The sequence below is a fragment of the Astatotilapia calliptera genome, chromosome 5 (genome assembly GCF_900246225.1).
Source record: "Astatotilapia calliptera chromosome 5, fAstCal1.2, whole genome shotgun sequence".
Lineage (NCBI taxonomy): Eukaryota > Metazoa > Chordata > Actinopteri > Cichliformes > Cichlidae > Astatotilapia > Astatotilapia calliptera.
Genome location: NC_039306.1, coordinates 17,777,971 through 17,804,439, shown reverse-complemented (window position 1 = coordinate 17,804,439; position 26,469 = coordinate 17,777,971). Strand labels below are relative to the sequence as shown.

Here is a 26,469-nt window from a genome sequence, read left to right as displayed (position 1 = left end):
CTAAAACGAGCCCCACCTTAAGAAACTACATCAACAAACCCGTGCTTACACGTGAATGCATCAGTATTAGTGATCCAAAAATATCAAACAAGAGAGTTAATCCAAGCTATGACTTCTCAGTGTGTGCCTCCATAATGAAAACTGTCAAAGTTTAAGTACGTGTAATTGAGTAATGGAGTATTTTTTATAACGATTCTAGTGAATCACGATATATAAATTACATTAACCTGAAATGAATTTTTCTTGCCATGTTCAACTGGTTGTCTTACTAAAAATAAAAATAAATTTTATTATTTTTTTAAAACTTTAAAAAAAAAAAACCTTACCAAATAAAATGTAGCCTTACTTGCTTAATCTGCAAAACCAGTATCAAAAAGCCGAACTAGTTCTTGGAGGGGAACAATACTTTAAAGAAACTCACTTGTTCCATACACAGTTCCCGGAAAAAAAAACTAGCGTGACACATAGCAGGTAAACGATATACGAATGCAGTTTACTATTGGTGCATCTTAGTTAGAGGAGCTTCTCACAAGTGGTAAGTGTATTTCATTAGTTTTTAACCATACCAAAATGTGATTTTTTTTTCTTTTCTTTTAGCAGTCTTTGGTCTAAGGTAACCCACTGAGCTCTTTCCTATAGTCAAAATTATATCAAACTATCTTAGCTACCTGTAAGTTAGGCAAGAAAGTGAATATGTGCTTTGCTGAAAAGGTGGAACTATTCCTTTAAGTTATTTGTTCCACATGGCTAAACACCTAAGAAACAACACTTTTAGGTCTGAATTTTACATTACCTGTTTCTCCCATATGGGGCAAACAACTGAGAAAATCCACTATAATGGGTAATTTGATGCCTCTGCCTGTGTCCTCAAGATCCCGATCGGTTGTGTTGAGAGGGCGGAGAGAGAGCGAGAGAGGCAGGCAGACACGACCACAGCTGCTGCTGCTGCTGTTTGAGCAGAAAACCGCACAGCAAACACACCGGACCTCTTTGACGCCGCGCTCCCGTGCGCACGTTGCGGACGCCACGGTTTGTTTGGGGTTTTTTTCCGTTGTTTGTTTGGGGGTTTTTTTTCGAGTTTTGAAAGAAATTTAACACCACCGAAAATAAAAGACAAACCATCCAGCTTCAGAAACAGAGAGTGTGCGCTGTCTCCTCTGCGCCTCAACACACCGATCAGGTCAGTCACCTTCCGGTCGGCACAGAGTCTGCCGCGCTGAGTGTTGCGGTTGCTGGGCTGGGTGAGAAAATACGGGAAAGCACCCGTAGGGGGGAGAAAGTTATTTAAATTAATGAAGACTGGGTTAATATTACACTGTTGCAGTCTAATCTGATATTAAATATTCGTGCACGTGAGCCAAAAAAGGGTGATTTGATTAAAAAGTAGTTTAAACAGGTAGATCCCAGCTGAACACTTGTTGATTTATCCAGCTGTGTCTAAATCAGGTTTTATTTGTGTGTATTGTCCCCGATGTAAATGTTAAGGTCGACACGCACAGGTAGCCTACAGTGTGACAGGATGGCTGTGGCACACAGTTTGGGGGTGGCAATGACGGGGGGGGGGGGGGGGGGCGGCCACAGGACTGACAACTGACACAAAGTCAGGTGTTGGGCCATAGTGTGCCTGAAGGCCATAGTGTGAGTGTGAGCTTGACATGCAAACACCAGGCAGAGATTTTACCCATCAAACTGACCACAGCCTCTCTGGTGAGTGCGAGGAATGCTTTGTTTGTTTCTGTGTATGTTGTGCTGAAAAACTTTGTTGAATACCTCCATAAGCATTTATCTGAGTAAAGTAGGCTTTTTACAGGGCCTATACAATACATTCTTGGATGTGTACTTCTGTGAAGTCTATACTTTTTGTGTCATACGTGGAATTTGTGGATATGTCACACACGCTTCAGGCAGTTTTGTGTTCTTGGAATTGACAGGAAAATAATGGTGGTGACTCAGCAATATTGTTGACTGGAGCTCAGAGTTAAACACTCGTTTCTCTTTGAGGCTTGCTGCACGGCTGTGTGATAGGTGATGTCTTTATGGTATTCTTTTAAGACTCAGTAATGACACACGGTGAGAAAGCTTGTAAGAGCCCCTTGTAAAGCGTAAGAGTGTCACAATAAGTTCAACTGTTTTCCTCATCGCTTTGTACGATCTTCATGTCAGTCGTCTCATAACACCGTGGAGTTGCTGGAAAAATGTTCAGAGACATTTTAGAACAGCAACAATCACCATTTTATCCATTATATCTTGCAAATCACAACTTTTGGTTGAAAACTTAGTTTGCTATTTACATACACAAGACATTTCATGTGTTTGGTATGTTTACTTTCCTCTGAGACTATTATATGTTATATTTAAAATCACAGCAGCTTTATTGTCACGGTACGTTGACCCTCAAAAACCAAAGACTGGGAATCAATCTAAGGCAAGTGTAAAAACAGCTCCCCAAGTGAGTAAGTACATGTCAGTGGTAGTAAATGAGCTGAAGCAGTCATGTTTTATCATAATATTCAGCAAAGATAAAGATAGTGTAAAATCAGCAGCAATATATTTTTAACCATTAAGTCAGAAAGTCAGAGAAACAGTGTCGACAAAAAAAGAGGAGTTATTTTATTTAAAAGTAGCAGTAGTACATTTTTAAAGGTGATCTCAAGTAACAGCAGCATTCGTACTCAAACTGATCCTGTGAATTATTAGACATTTAGCAGAATGAGCTCACAGATTAAACGTCCATGCAACGTGACCCTTGATGTAATACGGCTATTTTAAAATAAGAGAACTTAAAATATGACAAGTTATAAAAAGATTATTTTTTTCTGATTAACTCCTAGATTCATGCTGTAATATCGTTTTACTGGGTTTACAACATTTTGTTGAAGTCATTTGCGTTGCTGTCATGTAAGTTTGGTAATACTCTGTTTGACAAAGACTTTTTGTTAGCTTTTTGAATCTTTTGTTTCGCTGTGTCTGATACGCAAACAGATTCAAATATTTGTGTCTAAAATCTCCGGGAACTTTAATCAGTTAGAGAAATATCTCATATCTTTGGTGAAATTAGCCTGTAATCTCTGCATAGGCTGCTTAAAATCTGACACTAACCAATTGAGTGTGTTGATACATCATCAATCAGTGCATTATTGCCTGTTGGGTTATATAACTGCTGAAGTGAGGCGTGTGTGTGTGTGTGTGTGTGTGTGTGTGTGTGTGTGTGTGTGTGTGTGTGTGTGTGTGTGTGTGTGTGTGTGTGTTGGTGCGTGTGAGAGAATGACTGTGATAGATTTGGACTTTGCTTAGTTGCCATAAATGAAAGGAGTGCCTCAAGATACCATGCTATGTTTTTGTTGTCCATCACACGTGCTGAAAGTCTTGTTTGACTTTCCGTAGATGATATACTTCTGCACAAAGCCACAGAGACAAAGTTCAGCCTCTTAAAAACACCTCCGCACAGAGAATTGCCTTAGTTCTTGAAAATCTGTGTTAATTTGAAATCTATGATGAGAGAGTTGCCGCTCCACTATCCAGCGGTTTTAAAATGTTACAAAACCTCGCTAAGAGCCAAGCATAATCACTGCATGAAAGGAAGGAAGACAGTGTGCGCATTTGTGTCTGCATAAAATCCAGATAAAAGAGAATGCCACGTTCCTATACAGCCCACAGATAATTAACCACTTTTGTTTCTACACCACCAACACTTTGGTTTGTTTACTATATATCAGATTAACTTATTCTGACTGTGTTTTTCAAAAGTGCGTGTTTGATTTCCTTTTATCTGATGACATGCGTATTTGACGCAGTTTAGCCTTAAGGTCATGTATTTGTTTTTTCAATTGGGTGTAATTATTAACTTCAAGGCCAATCATTTCACCATTTACTGTAAGTTTAAAGCAACATTTCGGCTGCAGAATTCTACTGACAACCGAAATATGGGGCACAAGCAGGTAGGGCTGGGCCATATTATACCGTTCACGGTAATACCGGTATAATGTTAGGCAACGATAGGAAAATGAAATATCGCAATAGAATACGAGTAAAGAGAGATTTCTGAAAAAATTCAAACGTACAGCTCTGCTATCACTTCCAACATAAATGAAGACAGAAAACTAAACAGCAGTGACGTTTGTAGGGTTACTGAAGTTGGGCTAGCTGGTATATAATGATGTGCTACGTGATCGCTAGCGACACAGCTATGTTAGCATAACATAAACAGTGAAGCTGGAGGACGAACAGTAACACTTTTCCACTTATAAAAGTTAACGTGAAGGTTCTTCATGGTTAGAGACAAATGCAATCGAATGGCAGGATGCTGTAAACGGACCAAACTTCAGTCAGGAGAACAACTGAGATAATCCATCCATAATACGAGGTTAGTCATTAATGTACTGCAACAACATGGGAATAGAGCAGCTGCCAGAGAATTCAACATTAATGAATCAATGGTACAGAAGTGGAGGAAGCAAGAAGAATGAGTTTAATAAAGTTTGATTTATCTGACTGCTTTGTTTCGCTTAATGTGCCTTATAATCCCGTGCACCTTATGGTCCGAAAAATACGTACTGCACACTACAGTTTAATGTTGCAAAGCACCTCTTTTTAACTTCAGTGGATATTATACATGGTTATGCTCAGGATATGTCAGCCCATTTCTACTGGAAATGCCTTTTGGTTAAACTTTCAGCAAGGAATTTGCATTTGCACTGTTACATTTTTATAAAGCTTTAATGTACATAAAAACCAGCTTCTTGTTTAAGTGAAAATAAATGGAAGGTTGTCTTTTTGTGCTAGTAATCTTGTGGAGTTGTATTTTGTTTCGCATCAATTATATCGTGGGTTATATCGTTATCGCAAATTTTCAAATATATATCGTGATAAATATTTTTGGCCATATCGCCCTGCTCTACAAGCAGGTTATTTACGAATGAAAAATTCTGCTTTACTAGTTAAACTTATATGTCTGGTCTCCCTTTCTTCAAACCAGTGTCCCCTCCTCTTTGCTGTAAAATTTGTGCCTTTGTTGATTTCTATACTGATTTTATTTGTATTGATAAGCATTATGAGTTACTTGATTTTTAGCCCATTTTTGCGGGGTCATATTTTTACATTATTGTATATTTAGAGCTGATCAACATCAACTGTATATTTGGGAAATGTCAAAACTTCCCTCTGGTTAACATTTCACCATTTCTTAGACTGAATCAGAAGATTGAGTCTGACGTTTAGCATGCCGAATGTGTTAGATGTGGGTTTTTTAAACAATGCAAATTGAGTCGACAGAACCTTCGGCAAAATAAATGTTTTGCAACCACAGCACCTGTTCGCATTATCACTCTCACAATGATTCCTAAATCACAACAACAGCTGCTACCTGAGAAGTGACTCGTGTTTCTCATTTCTTTACATGCTGTCCTAAATACATCTGTGTTTGTGTGGGAAGGGAACATGTTTTAGTTGCCAAGTGTAAACATGATGCCTTTCAGGTATTTCTCTTCTGATGCCCGCTTAAAATTGCTGTCTCAATTTTAGACTGTGAACATGAGAAATCACGTTTTCCTGGGGCTCGTATTAAAGCCCTAATAAAGGCCCTAATTTTATTAGAGATCTGTCGACCTATCCAACCTTTACTGTCATATATCTTTACTATTGTTTACTATTGTTATTGTAATGGATTAATCTACTGATTGTTATTAATTTTGAGTTCTCTGAAAAAATTTTTTACCCTGAATATTGAGAAACGATTTATTGATCGTTAAGATTACCCCTGCTCAATCATCTGTTAATCTGTTATCAACTTTCACATGCTTGAAAATGAAGAGACGGTATGTCTGGAACACAGTGGTTTTTTTCTGACATACATCATGGAGGTAGCCAACTAGTAAACTATTGCGTTGCAATATTCGTAGATCCTTTTAACAAAAGTAATTTTTAGCGAAAAGATACCCAAGTACAATTTTACCCGGACTTCCTAAAGTTTGGAGAAACTTCCTGGTTCAGCTTTGATCAAACTCATACTGGATGGAACTGCCGTGACGTCACGTGTTTATTTTTGAAGTCCCTATTTGAGGCTCCGAGATAAGCATTTTCACTGCTGCCATCTTGGTATTTTGAAACCGGATGCAATGAGAGCTGGTTCTGACTGTGAAACTGCATGCCTTTTCTCTAATGGCGGTCATTAGACAATGAGCGTTCCGCATATATTCCTCATTTCTGAAATACAGCACGGTCAATTTTATTTTCAATGATTTTTTTTATTTAATATTTATATTAAATAAAATGAGTTCTTGAGTCTGTAAGCTAAATGCTTCCAGTTGTTTCCCCATAGGCTTCAATTACAAGTTTCCCCCCGATGGCCATCGTTGAGTGCAAGTTAAAGGCATGTACGCATTGGCTTCACTTTTCAGACCCCAAAAGCTACAGCCATCTTTTAGACTGTCTATACTTGGATGGAGTAATGCATTATTAATGGTATGTTCATATTTAATCTGTTTATTGGTTTCAAATGACACTGTTTAGCTAATCTGTTGGCTGCATGATACTTTGAATGTTCACCCCAAAAAGTTGATTCAGATTTTTTGGATTTCCTTGCCTGGAATTACTGTACAGAGTGGGGGATAAATGGATGGACTGATAGGGTTATGGAAACGCACACACCAAGGGGGACGAATACAAGATATACACAGGGAGAAGCTAAAGCAGAGAAGACACACGGAGAAACACAGCTGAAAAGAATCTGACTGATGAGACAGGGTAAGCAAAACTAAACTCTACATCAGTAAGGAGACTATCAAAATAAAACAGGAAACAACACAAACTGAGACTGAGACTTGACACAGGAACTCGTCCACAGATGAATTAACATGAAAGGACAGGGAAACCAGATAGAACACAGAGACAGAGATGAGACCAGGAACAGAGTAGGCATGAAAGACGAGTAACATAATAAAACAAGTTTTTCAACTTGAAAAAAACAAACTCAGATGAACTTGAGAATACAAAACTCAAGACTAACTAATACAGAACTAAAACTAAAAGATCTCTTAAATTCCAAAGAATGAAAAACAAGATGATAACAAACTCAAAAACTGTGTCCAAGACCCAGGACCATGACAGAATCCTCCTTTACCAGTCCAACAAAAAGGGTATTATTGAAGAAAAAAACTGGTGCTGTAACATTAGGAGCTCTTCCCATTATGGTGCAAAAATAGTTGTGGACATTAACCTGGTAATCTGTTGACTAGCCCTTCTAGGTGTTTTAGTGGTGAGTACAAGACAACAGATGACCTGCGTGAAACTCTGACATTACTAACACCATGTTCTAACCTACTGAGCCAGAACAGTCAGTACATATCTCAGACTTACATTGCATTTAGCCAACATTGTTGAGACACTAATCCTGCATCTTGAGCCAAAAATAGTCATTGTCGGAGAAAAAAAATGCAACATGAGGCTGAGGTTGGAGGGGGATTTGGTTTCCAGTCAATCCAGATTCATAATATGGTCCACTGTGTAAGTTCTCATTATTAATTCTAATAATTCACGCAAAATACATGAACATTTTACAGCAGTTAGAGCCTTAGCCAGCGACTGCATTGTAAACCGTAAGATAAGAACATTACTATGAAAATGTTAAAACAACTTGCAGAAATTATGAACACAGCAAATCGATACTGACTTTAGTAGAGTAATAAATTATACTGTGTTACAAGAGTATCGTTTGCATGTAGATATACCCCATCAGGATTCTCCTTCCTAATTTAGCTTTCTTATAGCTGATGACCTGGAACTACCCAGGGAAAGGACCCATCCTCAGATTTACCTCTGCATCCTGTCAGACAAAAAAAAGTTAAATTAATGACTTGAAAACAACTGGAACAAACTGAACCTGGAGCTTCTGAGGCCTCATGGGAGTCTGGCACAATCAGTCCCAAAGACACAAAACACACACGTCCAGTCGCACAGTTACACACATATACTGCCATACACACGCAAGAAGGATTTTCTTGCCAATGCACTTTAACACAGAAATTATTCAACAGACTGTAGGGATATCTAGTAACCTCTGTCCTAATTTCCCTTTTAAAAAGATGTGGGAGCAAAAAGCATCTCATCAGGTCAAAATCTGGTCTCTATTGGGAACTTGAAAACTGACTCATACTTGATGTGCATCGGGTGCTTCTTGGGTTTACTGGATATGGCATTGCTTAATGCCATATCCAGTTCAGATTCTTCTCTGAATGATCTGGCTGATTTCTGCAATCCACCTCCTCAATTTAAAATTGGCTAATCATAACCGAATGCCAAATAACCTAAAAATAAATAAATAAAACAGGAACAACAACTGCCAGTAGCTTGCGTCTTTATGGAATTTTTTTTTTCACCTCTCCAAGAAGGGGTGAAAAAGTTTCCATCTGAATTTATTTGTCATGCTTATCAACCAATTTTGTCATTAATCTCTGTGAATATCTTTAGTGTTGGGTAAGGTCTCATCAAACTGGAGTCTATCTCAGCTTTCACAGGGACAGAGGAGGGGTACACCAGGCACAAGTTACCAGTGAAGTCATCACTGCCAGATCTGGCTAATAGTTTAAACTGTTTTTAGAAAAATGATAAACAACCATTATTTTTTACAGTTGACTCAAGTCTGAAGCTTTATGTCAGTGATTTTTAGATATTCAATGTTTGAATGTAAATGTCCACTTGTTATTTGCACTTACATGTGTTTGGCTGCTTAGCGTTCATGGTGAAATGCTTTCAAGTAGCATTAAAACATTAAGCTGCCAAAAACATAACAGCATGCCAAGGACTGGACAGTGTTTCATCCAGTCTTACACTCCCGTTCATGAGTATACATTTATCTTCGCCACCAGTCCAGCGTGTGGTAGAGAGCACACGCCTCCTGAGCCAACTCTGACCTTCTTCTTATACGTCCTTTACCCCTCACAGAAATTTTGTGATGTTTCTTTCTGCATACACCTTTCCTGGCACTCATATTTACAGTGCGTCTTTTGAATGAGATTCACGTCATGTGTCGCTTTGTTATTGTCCAGTTAAGTGCAGCTGACGGGAGCACACTCCTGTCTTTTCCTCTCCGCTTCGAGGAACAGGGCATGACCCTTCCCACATTGCACCTCTCCCCTTTCCTACCATATCACCCTCCTTCTCACTCCCTGTGTTTATCAACACACAAGTTTAGCAATAAATCATTGCTTGTGCGTATTCTCACATGACTTTCACAGCTGGGATCATAAGCATATAGAGTGATGATTAACGTACGTGATCACCATATAGGCACATGTGTCACAGCATGAAGCAGTGATCTCACTGTCCTTGTTTGTCATATTATCCTCATTGTTTTTATTCTTGCTCCATCCTTTTGTTTTTTTTTTGTTTTTTTTAACCTGTTTCATGTTTTCAGTGCTAGATGTCTGAAACATGTGTCTGGACTGTGCAACAAAGATAGATAAAGTCTGACTTTGTTCTCTTCTCATAAAGGAAAGGAGTGCCCCGGGCCGTGCTCCATTTATGCTGTGCACACATGTCCTTACATACATGTCTTGTACATGTGACACCATTGCTCACACAGGTAGTATTTACGAGTGGATGTGTAAAAATCTGTGTGTTTGTGACCATGACAACATGCAACCACTCCTTCCCCTTAACCACTGAGGAAGATCTTGAGGCTCAAGGGACTCATCAACCATTAACTCATAGCTATTTAAAGGAACTGGGTGAGAGTTCATGTCCTCAAATTATTGTGAAAACTCATGATTCTAAAAACAGAAGCATGTATGGAAGCAGATGCATACATAAAAAGCATTACAGCTAAAAAAAAAACAAGGCAGGTGCTCTATCGCTCTTTGTTTGGCTTTTCCCATGTGCTTATGTATAGCCTTCTAACCAGCAAACACAGCAGATGAAACGTTGTTATCTCAAGAAAGCTGACCTGGAGATGCATACATGGACAGATGTTGATTTTGTGTCCATTTACATAAATATCAGTCATCCATCCAACTTGGTGTCACAGAGCCTGTGGCAGCTAATAGTGGGAGGGTATACTCTGGATAGTCAAAGGAGCTTGTAAAGAAAAGCGTCTGGACTTCTTTAAGTTGCTTGAAGACCTTTCACCTCTCATCCGAGAAGCTTCTTCAGTTCTTCAGTTCAGTTCTGAAGCTTCTTCTTTAAGAAGCAACTTAAAGAAGTCCAGACGCTTTTCTTTACAAGCTCCTTTGACTACGATGACCTGGATGACTGAGAACCTTCACAGACATATACTCTGGACAGGTTGCTAGTCTGCTGGAGGGCTCACACAGAGAGAAGAGCTGTATCTTGAGGGGAAATCCATGCAGGGACAGGGAGGACATGCAGACTACAGACAGTAAGGCCTGAGCCACCCAGGAGATTAGAACCAAGAACCTTCTTGCTGTGGCATGTCGGTGCTAACCACTGCACCACTGTGTCGCCACCAGTGGCTTGATATGTATTGTGATAAAGAAGGCAAATGAATGTTCCTTTGTTTCATTTTTATAATACAACAGTATCTGATTGACAGCTTATTTGATTATGAAATCCAAAACATTTCCTGCTCATAAAAAACTAGTATTACCAGATTGCCCCCCACCCCTTAAAAAATGAGCTTGCAAAAATGTATTTCTGACATGTAAATTCTTCTGTCTTATATGTTGTATGATGAACGTATGCATCTGTGTTTAGCTCTCTGCCTCCAAATGCCAGCAATATAACTCAGTAGTGTGCTTTATTTAATACGTTGAGTAGATCAGTAAGATAGAATATGGTCTTCAGAGGCAGAGTTCTTGAGTTTAGGTTGCCCTCTTCTCACTCAAACAGTTCTCACTCTTTCAGCAAGCGAGAATTTTGTTTGTTTGTTTGTTTCGTTGTACTCTAACTGTCAAAAGTCAAATGTAAAACAGTTCTTGCATGCACACTTACCCTTGCAAGAAAATCCGAGAAGGGCATCCAGGAGATGTTTTAGAAAGATCTTGAGCACATGGAAAGGAAACACTGCAGACATCGCACAACTTTTGCAACAATTTTTTTCAACAATTTTTTTCAACCAAGGCGATGTCTAGGAAGAGCAGTCAGCCAGGACTAAGGTTTCGAAACATCTGCTGATCCCTTTGTACATCGTTTCCCATTTCTTATTTGTCTTGCAACATATAAGCAACAAACAAACGCAGCATATTGTGTATGCGTCCTTGCACATCTCACTATGTTTAATACGATCAAGAGCGTCCAGTGCTATAGGAGCCGCACTGTCATTTGACACAATGAAAACATATTTTGAACATCGCTGTGTGTACAGATGTGTGTGCATGGGTGATTCTGCCAAGCCATTGCACAGAATGACAGCGACCTTTTCAACGTTATAGAGTCATATGAGCAAAAATATTTGGTATATAAAAATAAATATATTTTTACTGGGACCCAGGCCAAGCAAAATGTGGTTACTCATTATGATTGTTGAGTGGATAATAAATAGAATAATATTTTAAGGATAGCTGATATGATGACTGATCAGCGGAAGGGATACTATGAGCAAAACCAAATGCATCTGGTGTTGGCAGGGCGATGTTGTATGACTGCTGTTGCACAAGTGAGATATATTATCGTTAAAAACCAAACTGCCTAAAAATGGGGAGAAAGAAGTAAACTAGTACAGTGGTCCCTTGCAATATCGCAGTTCACCTTTCGCGGCCTCGCCGTTTTGTGGATTTTTTTTAGTGCAATTTTGCATGCTTTTTTTTTTTTTTTTTTGATAGAGCGCATTGTGTTCTGCGTCCCGATCGGCTGTAGACCACTGTCAATCAAGCTCCTCTGTCCCGTGTCTCCTGTCCAGTACAGAATGCATTCAGCTTGTCAAATTTACATAAATCATCGATCACTAGCAGTGTCTCTGAAGTTGGTTTCATTCTATAATACTGGAGTTATTTTTCTACGAAGGTTTCAACTTTGAGAGTGTTTAAACAAGAGAGAAAGATGTAAAAATGTTCATGCCTGTCTGAGAAAAGTGTATAAAGTGTGTAGTGAGGGGTTTTACAACCTAAAAACATCTATAATAATTGTAAAAAAATAAAGCTGACTTTGTGGATTTTGCCTATTGCAGGTTATTTTTAGAAAGTAACTCCCGCGATTAACGAGGGACCGCTGTATTATCTCACTGGAATAAATAATTTTTTCACCTAATCTTATCAGTCTGCAGCTAAGAATTAAAAGAGTAGTTTAACATTTTTGGTAAAACAGTCTATTTATTGTTGTTACAGCTTATGATTTACATTTCTCCAAGTAGTGACACATTTCATTTAGTAAGCTTTAGCGGTACTGGTAGGTGTTTTTATTTTTAGACATAGACATCCTTGATGCTTCTCCATTTCCTGTTTTCATGCTAACTTAAGCTAACTGTCTGCGAGTTCTAGCTCTTGTTTGATCATCTCAGTCAAAAATCACATCCTCTGAAATACCAAACTGGTCATTTAGGTTCATGTCGTAACCAGCTATGACACTAATCCACGTATTGACCAGTCAGTCTCATGTGTGGTTTTCGCACATGTGTTCATAGTTTATAGCTAGTGTTCAAGCATGTACTACCCCGCCCTCACTGAGCTAATGCCACATTTGTGCTAGTTACATAATGCAGCTCCAAAATGTTTAGAGAGCTGGCAGCAAGAACGTAAGAACAATTATGCATTAATTATGCATTTTTCAGTGTAAACACTCAGAATGAACACAGAAATTAAGTATTATGCCACTTTCACTTTCGCATATGCAGATATGAAGTAGGTAATTTGCATATTGTGCCCCAGCGGGACAGTTGTTCTGACAAATCTGCCACATTGTGTTCTAATGTGTAGGTAAAGAAGATAATTTCCTACTGCAGTTCTTGGGTGTTTTTTTTTAGGTCAAATCAGTGCCATCGTTGCACCCTGGCATTTGCTATAATGCAAGCCGAATCATAAACTATTTTAAGCTAGTACATCTCAACACCTTGGCTACAAAGACAAGTCTCACATTAAATTCACAATGAATAGCATCATTTTCTAATGATTGATTTCATATATACAAAGAAATCTCTGTTTAATATTGGTTAAACCAACTTATATGAGTATCAGCACGTATGATATATACAGAAACACGTATACCATGATGTACAAAGACACAAAACCTAGTCTCTTGATAAATGGAAAAACAGTTGTATGATATGGTCAGTGAGTCATTTTCGACAATTCCCCCCCACACACCTGAGGTTTCTCAGAGACAGTTTCAAGTTGTACCTGAGGTTTGTACCGTCAAAACTACAGTTCTCTGTCTCGTTCGAATTGTTAATCCCGGTGGTATATCGGCGAATGTGTGGGCAGCCACCTTGTAGTGTATGAGTTGTTAGATTAAGACGTGAATGGCCTCAAAAAATAAGTTATTTTACATGAAAAATGATATTTACAAGCACAAATGCTGCATTTTAAATCTGCCCAGTGTTTGTAAAATTCACTCTTATCTAACCATTTCTACATTTTTTTAAAGTATTTTTGCTTTATTTTGTTTTTTAATCTTTATAAGAACTGAAGACTTTAGTTCTTAGAAAATATTTGGGTCATTCACTATATTGTTGGAAGGACCGGTTGTTTCCTCTGCGCACACTCACTGTGAAAGTTTCAAACTAAACCACTCTCCTCCTACCTCTCCAGACTTGACCCTTAGGGCCAAAATGACAGGCTGTCAATGACTGTTTGATGTTAATATGCAAACAGAGACTCTGTCTCTGGATTTTTTTTAGTATGTCAATCACTTGTCTCTTTTTTGATATGCTAAATGCCTTTTTGGACATAATTTTTCTAGGTTAAGTTGCGATTTGTGCATTCTTGTGGAGTCACATGATGTACAATTGCAGATGGAAGCTGAAAGAAGAAACCACTTCTCTATTACTTGGCTTTGGAACGTGAATTTGGTCGAATTTCTCATAATGAGAGATGAAAATTTCAGTTCTTTCTTTAATATATAATTGAAACAGACAACAGATAAACTGAAATCAAACAGAATCTGTCTATAAACCAACTTGGAGTCACACAAGAAAAACAGTGTGCTGTAAAGAGCTGGAATAATCTATCAGTGCCATGTATTTGTGCATACAGAGACTGAACTATACAGGACATCTGTTGTATTGAGGAGTTTGCTACATTGTTGAAATCTGTTTAGATTAAATCTCAACAACAAAAGAGATAGTGAGCATCTGACCCCAGCTCATGAGGTTAAACAGCGGTGCTTTTCTTGTAAGAAATCAAATCAGGGAACTATTATTTTCATGTTAATGTTCTTGGGTTAGAAATTGCATGAGGAGCGAGTGCGTCACCATGGTCACATCGACACTGAGTGACTGAGCGGAGGGAGAGAAGTGCAACCAAAGAGGCATGATGAGCTTGCCTGTCAGTGTGTAGCAACAGGAAATCATCTGCATCTGATGTCTACCACCTCACACACACACACACACACATACACACACTTAGACACATGAAACTAGAAGAAAAACTGTATACAAGAAAACAACTTGAAGCACATGGCCACACATACACAAATATGCACTGTCTATTTAATACAGCAGCGACATGCGCACATAAAAATATATAAAAATGAATGACACATATAAAACTGACAATAAAACCACACACACAGACACACACACAGACCACATGATAGTTTGCTGTCTGAACTTTTGCTGAGCCCAGACTCTGTCAGAAGGAGAAAATGTGTGTGTAGTTCCCTTTCTATTGGTCATCACTTCCTGAGGAAAAACATGACCACACACACACACACACACACACACACACGCTCACTCACAGTAGTCTCTGCTCCTGTCACTGCCACTGTCACTTCTTGGTCATTTAGCGGACACTGAAGACTCTGAACCAAAACAGGAGAAGCAGGGTGAGTGGACCGTGCTGTACCCCGTGCGCGTGCGTGTGTGTTGCTGTCATTCGGTTCATTATCTTGTCTGAACATTAGCTGCTTTGGATAGCCTTAATAAACTAACAAGTACAAAGACCAATCATGATCAGGAAGCTGCAGTTAAATCGTACATGTAATCGTGGCATCCAGTCAGTTATGTGCGAGCAGACAGCAGCACTGATCAGTGCGATACTAGAGGTCAGCCAGTTTTATTTGATTTGCCTTGACAGACCGTTTATCACTTTATGGACATGTTTTGGTGTGTAAGCAAGATTATTGCGATATTTGGTAGCATCACTGTGTGTGTAGTAAGAGCACCAATTCAGATTTTTTTTTAAAAAATGTGTGTGTGGGGGTGTATTTCTGCTGCTAATGCGAGACTCCTTTCAATAGAACAAATTAAAATTATGATTAGCAGGACATTTTAGGATTAGAGAACAGCCTCGGTTTTGTTTTGTTTTTGTCTCTTTTAAAGAGGGAGGTGCATTTTCTTTGATTTATTCGTACTTATGTTAATTTTGCCTCTCTCCTGATCTGACCTCAGGTTGACTTAGTGTTATCAGTGCTCAATTTTCCTAGCTTTTGAAGTTGAAACAAAAAAAAGAGAGAGAGACAAAAATCAAATTGAAATCAGAGAAAGGTTGTCTGGATGCTGTTTTACTCAGAGCTGTGCCAACCAGACAAAACTTGTGGTTTCTAACCTCCCACTGTGTCAAACTTTGAAGATTTCTGGTGAGTAAATTCAGTACCAACCAAGTATGTGGGTTTTCAGACAAGAGGAGACTCTCGATTCTACTGACAGGGCAGTCCAAACCTCTGCCTGACACCTTGGGTGCACATGGTTTTCCATCACTCTCCTGTTTGATCGTTCAGGTGCAGAGGGGGAGGCCCTTTTCAGGTAATTCTGTCCACTGTGGCTTCACACCACCAGAATTTTTTTTAATGCGTATGATGATGATTTTTTTCTTTCTGGGTATTTTTTTCTTCTTTTTTTGCATTTGAACTGCATTCGGCCTTTTAAACTTTGCTGGGGTTTTTTAAGTACATCTCCTACCATCTCATATTGTAAACTAGATTGCTTAGTCAAATAAACCACAATATTTTTTACAATGCATGCTTTTTCCAGTGTCCCACAGCTTCCTTATGCAGGACTATCGAGGCAAAACTAAAGCGCACTAATCTTTTCAAAGAATTTGTGGGGACTGTGCAGACGTGCAGGCGGGCATATCTTTGTTTTAGTCACTGACAGCGAACCACATACTGTTTTACATGAAGAGGTCAGGAAGTCACAGAACTCTCTGCACTAACTCTCTTTCTTTCTCTCTCTGTCGCACTTCAACGCATTCATGTGCACAGAAAAGCTGGTAAAATAAACAGCTTACTGTGCAAGAAAGAAAGAAAGAAAGAAAAGAGGAAAAGAACGCTCTCTTCTACAGGGGAAATACTCTGCAACATGTCACTTTATCGTCAGGATCTCATAAAAGCAACGGCTAGAAAACTGTTAGACTGTTAGACTAAGGTTTGTTTAGTAACTATGCAGCTCTTCTTTGTAGTGCACGTCTATATTTATCTATTTTTCTTCACTTAGCTGTGATATATGAAAAAAAACTTGTTGCTTTTTTTTTTTTGCAAGAATTTTTTTTCAGCTTTCATGTGGAAACAGAATATATTTCCAGCCACATGTGTTGAATGAGAGATTGCCTGGTTTGATATGCGTGGTTCAGCCCTCGCCTTCAGACAAGTTGAATAGTTTTTATTCAAACAGCAAAGATAAGAGTGTTACTCCCTTGAATGTAGCAGGGCAGGTTCTCCCTTTACTAAATATATGAGGCTGATTTCTGTGTTAACGTCTCTCATGTTCTTAACCGCTCTTTACTCTTGCCTGACTTATGTTGAATAGCACTCTTGCTGGAGTGCTGTTAAACACTCAAAAAGAAGAATTATGATGCTGGATCTTTTCTGACTGTAGGGGTTTTTTCTTCTTCTGCACATTTTGCATCTTTAAGTGTTTTTGTTACGCTTTGCTAGTAGTGCTTTAAAAGGTAAGTAAGAGGCTTGTTCCCTTGATTGTCAAAACAGCGCTCAAAGCTATAGACAGGGCTTTAAATGCTTTCTGTGAAGTAATCTGATCTCTTGCATTTTCTTCATTCTGTTTTGGACCAAATTATTGGCGCTGTGAAGAAATATGAACATTAAAAAGCATCACATTTGTTTTGCAACTCGGTCCCTGAAGGAAAGATTTCACATCTCTCAGTCTGACCCCCTGTTTTTCCCTCTTTTTTCCAAAGTTGCTGCATCCAGGCTGCGAAAAAACAACACGACACTCAACTCTTAAAGTTAACATTTTGGTCTTGCTGTTTCATGTAATAATAGCTTCTCTCTCCTCTAAAGTAAGTGGACACTTCTTGTCCCTGTTTGTATGAGCTCATTTCGCAGAAAATGCTGATGTGTCTCACTGTGTGTTTGCTCCCACACACACTGTCTGGCTTGTTCAGGTACAGCAGCCTGCCAGACCTGCCTGCCAGATTGCCGTTGGGCCTTTGTTATTAGGTCGCGAGTTAGGCAATAGCCAATAGAAAGTACTCCTACACACTGTACTCTTACGTGGAAATCAAGTTCTGACTTGTGGAAATTTGAGAACTGGCAGGAAACAACTGTCACACGTGCTCACATGTACACACCTTTTGAAACATACTGCGTGTCCCTCACTAGTCATCCCTCACTTTTTATAAACTCTGACAGGTTGCTTTCCCACAAACCAGTCTGATAAAATCAGGTTAATTTGGTTGCTTTTGCACTGTAGCGTTTCCAAGAAGAGGAGCTATAGGGAAAAAACTTTTTACCTTTGATTGCAACATAATTTAAGCACCTTGGTTTAACTGCCACTCTGCAGCCTCCTTCCCTTTTTTTTCCTTCCCATGTGGTGGTGAGCACAGAGCATGAATTTCCTAAGATAAGAGTTTTTTCAAAGTCTCAGGGGTCCAGCTTGATTTCTTTTGGTGGTCTGGGAACTCGCTCTCTTTCACCCTTCCTACTTTATCTCTCTTGCCTTTTGTCAGAACTCACTCTCCTGCTAATTTTCTGTGTCCTGATGACTTCATGCCAACGAGAGCGCAAGTTGCTCCGGTGCTATTTTAGCTTGAGATCAGCTGGCAGCCGGCCAGCATATGGAAAAATATCCAGGTTTCTCTGTTTATTAATAGTCACCAGCTTCCAGGGCAGTGGAAGTTACAGCATGTGGACACGCAGATGCCTTCTCTCACTCGCTGTGAAACAATGTCACAGTTGATGTGAATTTTAAGTGGACCCCCTATTGATTTTCGCCACCACATTCCAAACAAGTAGAGAGGAAACAATATGCAGTTGAGGAGGATGAGGAGGATGTTTGTTCCACAGGGATGTTGTGCCAAGTAATTTGGAGCCATTTCAAGCCATTTTTATAGCTGGTGCTACTGTGCCACCTGAGTATTGCTATTTTGGCTTTGTCCTGTTGCATCATTTGTTGTATTCTTTTGTTACACTTATTTTTTTCCAAATTAGGCAGTAAAGGTTGATGAGCGGAGGGAGGTTTATTTTGAGATTTGGTGGTGATTGTGAAAGGTTGTTTGGAAGGTCACTGAACTTTTTCCTCTATTGATTATTTATAAATTGCCTGCTGTCCTCTGTGTTTTTTCAGTCTCTTCAGTTTAAATCAAGGTCAGAATTTCAGCACAGTCCTGTCACAAGCACAGGAAATATATCCAGTTTTCATTGATGATGTTTAGAAAGACGCCGGATCGGCCTTTATCTTCCCATCATAAACTAGCAAAAATAAAGAAATCTAACAGACTGTTAGACTATGGACCCCACTGTGCATTGAGTCAAGTGTTACTTTAATCCAGTGAGTATTAGCACGTAAGATAATTTGACAATAACACAGCAACATGAAGAAAGTAGATACCCACTAGTGTAGCAGTGGATATGAGCTAAATATTCACATATAGTCATTTCTACCATAAAAGTAAAATTGGAAATAAATAACATTAAAAAGTGCAGTACATATCTGATTTAAATCTGCCAGTATATATTTGGGGTCGCTCTCTTTTATGAATCAGAATCAGAAAGGGTTTTATTGCCAAATGTTGAGCGGGTTTACAACATTAGGAAATTGCTGCAGTGCTTTTATGGCATGCAATCTGCCCCCAGTGTGTACAAGTGTGTAGTAATAGTGCTATGATGCCATTTATTGGTTAAAGCATTTCTGCTCCTTCCATGTTGTTACTTGTTTTTTACATAAACCTCCTTAGTTTTGCTGTACAGTTGCATATTTTACCATAAAGCCAGAGCAGTGTCGACATTATGCTGAATTGTGCTGATAGATAACCAGATAACCTTCTGGTTAGCACGACAGCAGAGCATGTGCAGGTCAGACTTTAGGAAGTACTCCTAATTTCTCTTTAAAACTTGAAACAGATCACTCATCGGCTTGTGAAAGTAGTTTTAAAGCATGACCCCACTGGAAAATTACAAAAGAAATGAAAATGTGGTAAAAATATTCTGCGCTCACAGTCATCTTAACCTTTGGTGAGTTCACTGGTCCAATTCTTTGCCTAGAAAAAAAATCTATTCTGTCATTCTCCTGGTTTGCCTCTGTAGTCTATTACATTTTGGATATTTTTGCACCTTTTTTAAATGTGGCTAAATTTCTCTGCGAGGGTGTAGTTTAAAGTAGCTTGTTTATGCCTAAATTTGTTGTGTTACCTGTAAGGGTGGGCCGGTTTAGGTTTAGTAATGGTCTCTTTTAAATGGGTATCGCTGTGCTTGTTAGTTTACAACCTCTGGGCGTAGCCTGTGTGAGTACAAGTGCATTTCTTTATTTATTTATTGATGTATTTATAGGCAACACCAAAGTGACTAAGTGACTTGAGCCAAATGTCATAGTTGGTTACCCTCCAGTTAATACGCTCTAGTGACGACCCTGAACCAGAATCAGGAGTCCATTCAAGATCCTGTAGGTTCCTGCATTGCAGTCCTTTAAACTGTTGCTGTTTTCTAAACTCGTAAGACTTTTGTGCTGAAATTCTGACCTTTATTTAAACTGAAAGAACCAAAAAAAAAACCCCACTGTGGGCACTTGGTATATAATCAATAGAGGGTAAAGGTTGATGAGCTGAACTACAGAAGCTGCCACCAGATCTCAAAATAAACCTCCGCCAATCAACCTTTAATGTCTGATTTTGATAAATATATCAGCCTCCCTGGGAAAGTCTATGCAAGGGTGCTGGAAAGGAGAGTTCGTCCGTTAGTCGAACCTCGGATACAGGAGGAACAATGCGGTTTTCGTCCTGGTCGCGGAACACTGGACCAGCTCTTTATCCTCTCAAGGATACTTGAGGGTGCATGGGAGTTTGCCCAACCAGTCTACATGTGTTTTGTGGACTTGGAGAAGGCATTCGACCGTGTCCCTCGGGGTGTCCTGTGGGAGGTGCTGCGGGAGTATGGGGTGTCTGGCCCGTTGCTATGGGCCATTCGATCCCTATACAACCGTTGCAAGAGCTTGGTTCGCATTGCCGGCAATAAGTCGGACTCGTTCCCGGTGGGTGATGGGCTCCGCCAAGACTGCCCTTTGTCACAGATTCTGTTCATAATTTTTATGGACAGGATTTCTAGGCGCAGCCAAGTGGCGGAGGGCTTTCACTTCGGTGGCCTCAGAATGTAATCTCTGCTTTTCTGAGGCCATGGTTCTCAGCCGGAAAAGGGTGGAGTGCCCACTCCGGGTCGGGGATGAGTTCCTGCCCCAAGTGGAGGAGTTCAAGTATCTCGGGGTCTTGTTCGCGAGTGATGGGAGAAGGGAGCCGGAGATCGACAGACGGATTGGTGCTGCAGCTGCAGTAATGCAGACGCTGCACCGGTCCGTCGTGGTGAAGAGGGAGCTGAGTGTAAAAGCGAAGCTCTCAATTTACCGGTCAATCTACGTCCCTACCCTCACCTATGGCCACGAGCTGTGGGTAGTGACCGAAAGAACGAGATCACGGATACAAGCGGCAGAAATGAACTTCCTCCGAAGGGTGGCTGGCCTCTCCCTTAGAGATAGGGTGAGAAGTTCAGCCATCCGGGAGGGGCTCAGAGTAGAGCAGCTGCTGCTCCACATCGAAAGGAGCCAGCTGAGGTGGTTCGGGCATCTGACAAGGATGCCCCCTGGGCGCCTCCTGGGTGAGGTGTTCCAGGCATGTCCCACCGGGAGGAGGCCCCGGATAAGCTGGAGGAGGTGGCCGGGGAGAGGGAGGTCTGGGCTTCTCTGCTTAGGCTGCTGATGGATATATATATATATATATATATATATATATATATATGGTGTGTGTATATGTGTATATAGTTTGTTTTTGTTTTTTCAAATAAATATATTTAATTCTACTACTGGACAAAGAGTGGTCTCTAGTACTAGAAAAGCGTTGCATAAATGCACTCAAGTGAATTGTACTATCCTTAGCTAGCTGAACGTTTCCACAATGCGAGCATAGAAATGTGGACCTCAGTGGCTTATTGCGGTGCCAATTAGTTTCCCCTCCAGCGGGTGTGGTTTTCAGAGAATGACTTCCTGTCTTTATTTGTGAGCTTACTTGGAACTTTACCAATGAAAACTTCAAAAAACACACATTCAAGAAACCGCAGTTTTGAGCGTAAAAAAAAAACCCCATGTAACCTGTAACCTGTTTGCAACAGTCTGCAAAAGTCAAATTTTTTCCATTAATACTGCTTTTCTAATACATTATCATTCTCATACTGCGATTTAGAGTGGACGCTAATTGTTCTTCAGAAACAGTTTCATCTTAAAAGATGCGTTATGGCAGCATTTTGACCTGCTGTCGGTTGCTGTTGAGCAGTTTGACATTGTTTTGCAGTGATAAGATTGCTGCAGCGCAGAGCCAGGGATGAATTTGCATGTCATTAAATCGGTGGCAAAGGTTTAGATTTACAGGTAGGCCATTCTGAGAAAGTAATGTTCTATATAATTTTGATATACAGCGATGTTTGGGTTTTTTTTACAGGTTTAATAATTGCCAGGGGGACAAACTTCAACCCATATGAGTGGCTCATTTTAAAGAGCCACTGTCTGGGAAGGCCATTTAAATAGCCTACATCCTAAAAACAACATATTCTACAACTTGTACATTACATCAGGGCCTTGTGCAAAGGTAGCCAGGCTTATAAAGGCTTGTATGTGGTTTGCTTTCATGTGGACTGCAGTAACCTCGGACTAGCGGACTTTGATCATCTGGGCTTTTCTTTTTTCCTTCCAATCTTTGACCATCTGCATTAGAAACTGAAATGACACAAGAACTTTAATTTATTTATACTAACAACAAGCTGAATACCCAGAGGGAGCCTTTCAGTAGAAATCAAGAGATTGCACACTTTGCTTAGGAAAATGTTTTCTCAGTGTCAACAAATCCCATGAAAAAACATTAAGAACCAACAAAGACGTGGATCATACCCATTTGTCACTGTAGCCAAAGCTTTTTTTTTTCCATGTAACTGTTAGCAATGATTAGAAACCCATCAAAATGCGAAATCATGGTCCTGGCTGCTGTACTTTGGCAAGTGCAACAAAGAGAAAACAATAAATGCACCTTTTTTAAGTTGTTTTTTTTTTTTTTTTGCTGTTGCTCCTTTTAAAAAATAATTTAATTCTCTGACCTTTTTCTGAAGATGCAGAAAAAGTGCAGTCTCAAAGTATGCAGAGACAGACAAAACATTCCAATGAATTAGTTATCAATTAGAAAAATAGTGGTAAACACCAACTGTTTCCTTTAATAGATTTGCACAAGATAAAATCTTCAGCAAAGGAAAAGTAAAATTCCTAGAAGTTGAAAAAGATACTGTTCAGTTTTTACCACCAACCCAGTCCTTAAGACCAGAGAAGTTGCCGAAGCTAAAGGCCTGCATCCTTGGCCTGCTTTGTGTGTCCTGTGGTTGGGCAATCGCACAGCAAGCACCCAAACAGCAACAGAGGAAGGCAGTGTTTTGAGCAGAAGAGACGTTCCTCAATGCCAGAGTTCATTTTGTACTGCCTGTGACACAATCAGTGTTCCCTGTTTACTAGATAACAGACACACTGCAGGAATGAAGTAAAGCACGACGGGTACTCCTTGTAGTGTTTTTAATGGAGTGTGTGCGCACGCCCAAATGTTTAGAATTTTTCTGAGAGGTCCTTTTTAATTATTAACAACTGTACAACAGTGCATGTGGACTTGTCTGCGTGTGCTTTTATTTTCATATACAGTTTTCTGCTTCCTTTTATTCTCAGTGGTTATTGTTTTTCTAATTATGTTAAGTTAAATTTAGCTGGCAACTGATTTTTGAATTAACTCGCATACTTGCCTTTTCTCTCTCTTACAGTAGACATGGTGGACACCCAGCAGCTCCTGGCCTGGCCTGTTGGCTTCAGTCTGAACACAGCAGATCTGCCAGAGCTGGAGGACAGCTCCCACTCGCTCGAAATGAAACATTTGTCCACGTTTGACTACGCCTCCATTTCCTCCTCCTCCATCCCTTCCTCCCTGTCTCCCCCGCTTGTATCCTCCATCCCTTCCGCTGGCGTGGCCTATGACCTAAGTCCACCGCAGAGTGAAGAACACCTGACCAACATGGACTACACAAACATGCACAGCTACAGGACACAACCAGACATGTTCAGTAAGCACATTGACCAGAGACGAATGATATAAATGTAAAATATACTTTAGGTGTAACAAAGCAAGCGGTGACCTGAATGAGATGTAGACTGAGATTAAGAGATGTGCTGCATGCATCAGAGTAACTATTAAAGGCAGTTATGGGTAACAGGATGCAGATTTATAGAAGCAAGGTTTAAGCAACCGAGTGCTGAACTTTTAAATGGATGTAAGAGGTGAAGTTTGAATTTTGTGTGCTTTCTGTCTGTCTTCCTTTCTGCGTGATGGTGTTTCTTGATCAGATTCCATCAAGCTGGAGCCCGAGTCACCTCCACAGTACTCAGATATTCCCGTGCTATCCAAGCTCCCAGACGATACGTCGGCGGCAGCGCTAAACATCGAGTGCCGCGTGTGTGGGGACAAAGCGTCAGGGTTTCACTATGGCGTCCACGCCTGTGAGGGCTGCAAGGTAAGGCTGAACGATCTCACAAGGGAAGATGAAAATGCCGATGAGCGTAGAAACATTTCAGATCGTCTCGTAATCTCTTCGTTAAATTCCTGTTTTTTGTTATGTCCAGGTAACGGTTTAAAACCTCTAAATATACAACGTGTTCTTAGAACAAAAACAATCTTCACTGAGGTTTGTCATTGGTTACAATTTTACTAAACTGCACACAGCGGTTGATACGATTCATGTTTAAGTCAATTTGTGGATCAGTCGATACATTTTAAGCAGCGCTCCGTCTTTGCTCAGTTTTAGAGAGGATTTTTTTTAAATGGTTTTCAATCATCACAGAAATGATTCATGTGTTAAATCATGATTCATATCAGTAGAGAGTGCGTTAAGTCTTTTTCTTAACAAGTAATGCTCAGATGATTATAAATCAGCAGTCATACTACTTTCAAGTCGTGTCAGGAAATGGTAATGGGTGTAACAATTTCTACTGCAGCTCTTTTCTCTCTCTGCCACTCTTTTTCTGTCACTGTGTGTCACCCGTCGGTGAAACTTGTTGGTGGAATAAATAATTCTATAATGCATGGAGAGAAATGTGCTTTTTTTTTCATCTTTTTGATGTCTGCCACTCTAACCACAAGCCCCATACATTTTCCACTCAGCGAGGGCTCAAGATAGGCGTGTGCTTCTTCAGACAGCCACCCATTTAAACTCTCTGTCTGTTTGTCTGTCTGTATAGAGTATAAATAACTAATAGAGTGTGGGTGAAGTTTCAGAAATATTTCCATTTTCTTTGAAATATTGACACATTACAGAAACATGAACATTTTTCTCCAAACACATATGAGATGGATTTTTCAGAATCGGCAGACCTGTCTGTGCATCTTTTGGTTTAGATCCAAGAAGCGTTTGCACGTCTGAAATCAAACTAATTTGAAAAGAAACCTTCACTCTGGCGCTTTCACAGAAAAAAGAAACTGAAATGCAGCAGCTTGTTACTGAGTAGTATGATTCAACTAGTATGATTCAAAGTGCAATACAAGAGGCCTACTATATATTGCTTACTTACTAGGAAAAGTCCAGCTGAAATATTTTGTAGTTTTGTAGGAAATAAAAATTTTGTGCTGTTTTCTGCCTAATATCATTTATTTATCTTTGTTAAAGAGTGTAATTATAAAACAGCCCACACTACAGCCCGCGCCACACTGGTTGTGTGGCTCATTTATGCTGGTTTAATAGTTTTCCATTTTAATAGGTGACTTATTCCTTGTTCATTACGATTAACTTCATTTCAGGCTGACATCACATGTAGTAAACACAAGCTACCAAGCCAAATTTAGTCTTAGTGAGGTTTTGCCTCCACGGGTAGCAGAGTCTATTTTCTATAGACATGTTCGTCTCTATTCTTACACACACAGTACACAGTACAGTGCTTACTGTTACAAGGCCACTGATACCACTCAGTGGCCTCGGTGCCCTCATCGCTCGTCAAGGTGAAGCTACGAAGCTTCCAAGGAGTGAACAGCTTCATGTGAATACAGACCGTGAAAGTAAACTTACAGACCCGCATATCTGTTTCATGACAGTTATTGATGGATTTATAATCCAAATGACTAAATTCAAAGGGTGAATGTGTCCTTATGAACACAAGAAAATAGTCATGCCATATTCATTCAGTATGAAATACTGTGTAAGAAAAAGGGCTGATCAAAGAAGGGGGCCTTTTTTCAAAATAAGAGTTTTCACTAATTCGTGGACTCACTTTGTTTGCCTGCCTCACAAACGTCCTTCCAGTGGATCGTAACCGTGGATTTGTTTTTGGTTGGCTTAAACCCTACCACCCTAGAAGAATGAACAGAGCCGCAAGCTACGCATGATTTATTCAAACGATCAGCTTTTCTTATAAAATTTGGACTCGTACTGAACGACATAATGCTGACAGTATATTTTTTTGGCAGCTTGCATTTTAAAAACAATCAAAAAGAACACGACCACTGACAGTCACCTTGAACTCCACCACAGTGTTAAAACAGAAGCTCTTTGACACTGTTGCGGAACAAGGGTCTCTGTTTTTCTGCCGCCATAAGCTGTCACTCTGTTCCGTCAGGGGCTGAATGAAGGTGAGGGAGAGTAGTTATTGTTCTGCTGATGTCTCAGGGGAGACTCACAAGAAGAGGGGGGTCAGCCAAGCAGGCAAACACTTAATTGTTTTAAAACAGAAAACATTCTTTATTGAGGTGGAGTCTTGACCCCTTTTAACTTCCTTCTTCTATAAATAACCTACGATTAAAAAAGAAACATCTGTGGATCGTAGGAATGTAGATGCTTATTTGAAAAGCCTTCGCACAAAGTCCTGATGTCAGTTTTTATTCTCACTGAAAATTCGCCTTTCAGAAATTTGCAGCCCATAGGATT

General features: G+C 39.8%; 1 protein-coding gene across 7 annotated transcripts in view; it reads left to right on the top strand.

Moving 5' to 3' along the window:
• Window positions 1–837: 837 nt before the first annotated feature.
• The window catches only part of pparg (peroxisome proliferator-activated receptor gamma), a 39,744-nt gene continuing 14,112 nt past the window's right edge, over window positions 838–26,469 (top strand). Inside the window, exons 1-4 of one of the 7 annotated variants that reach the window (XM_026167701.1) lie at window positions 13,505–14,925; window positions 15,719–15,844; window positions 23,326–23,622; window positions 23,903–24,069. In XM_026167701.1, coding sequence (XP_026023486.1) covers window positions 23,331–23,622; window positions 23,903–24,069 — 459 coding nt within the window. In that variant the 5' untranslated portion in view covers window positions 13,505–14,925; window positions 15,719–15,844; window positions 23,326–23,330. Of the gene's footprint in view, window positions 1,181–1,595; window positions 1,708–13,504; window positions 14,926–15,486; window positions 15,845–21,338; window positions 21,905–23,325; window positions 23,623–23,902; window positions 24,070–26,469 lie in introns of those variants that run through there. The other 6 variants (XM_026167700.1, XM_026167698.1, XM_026167696.1 and 3 more) reach the window with 6 other exon arrangements.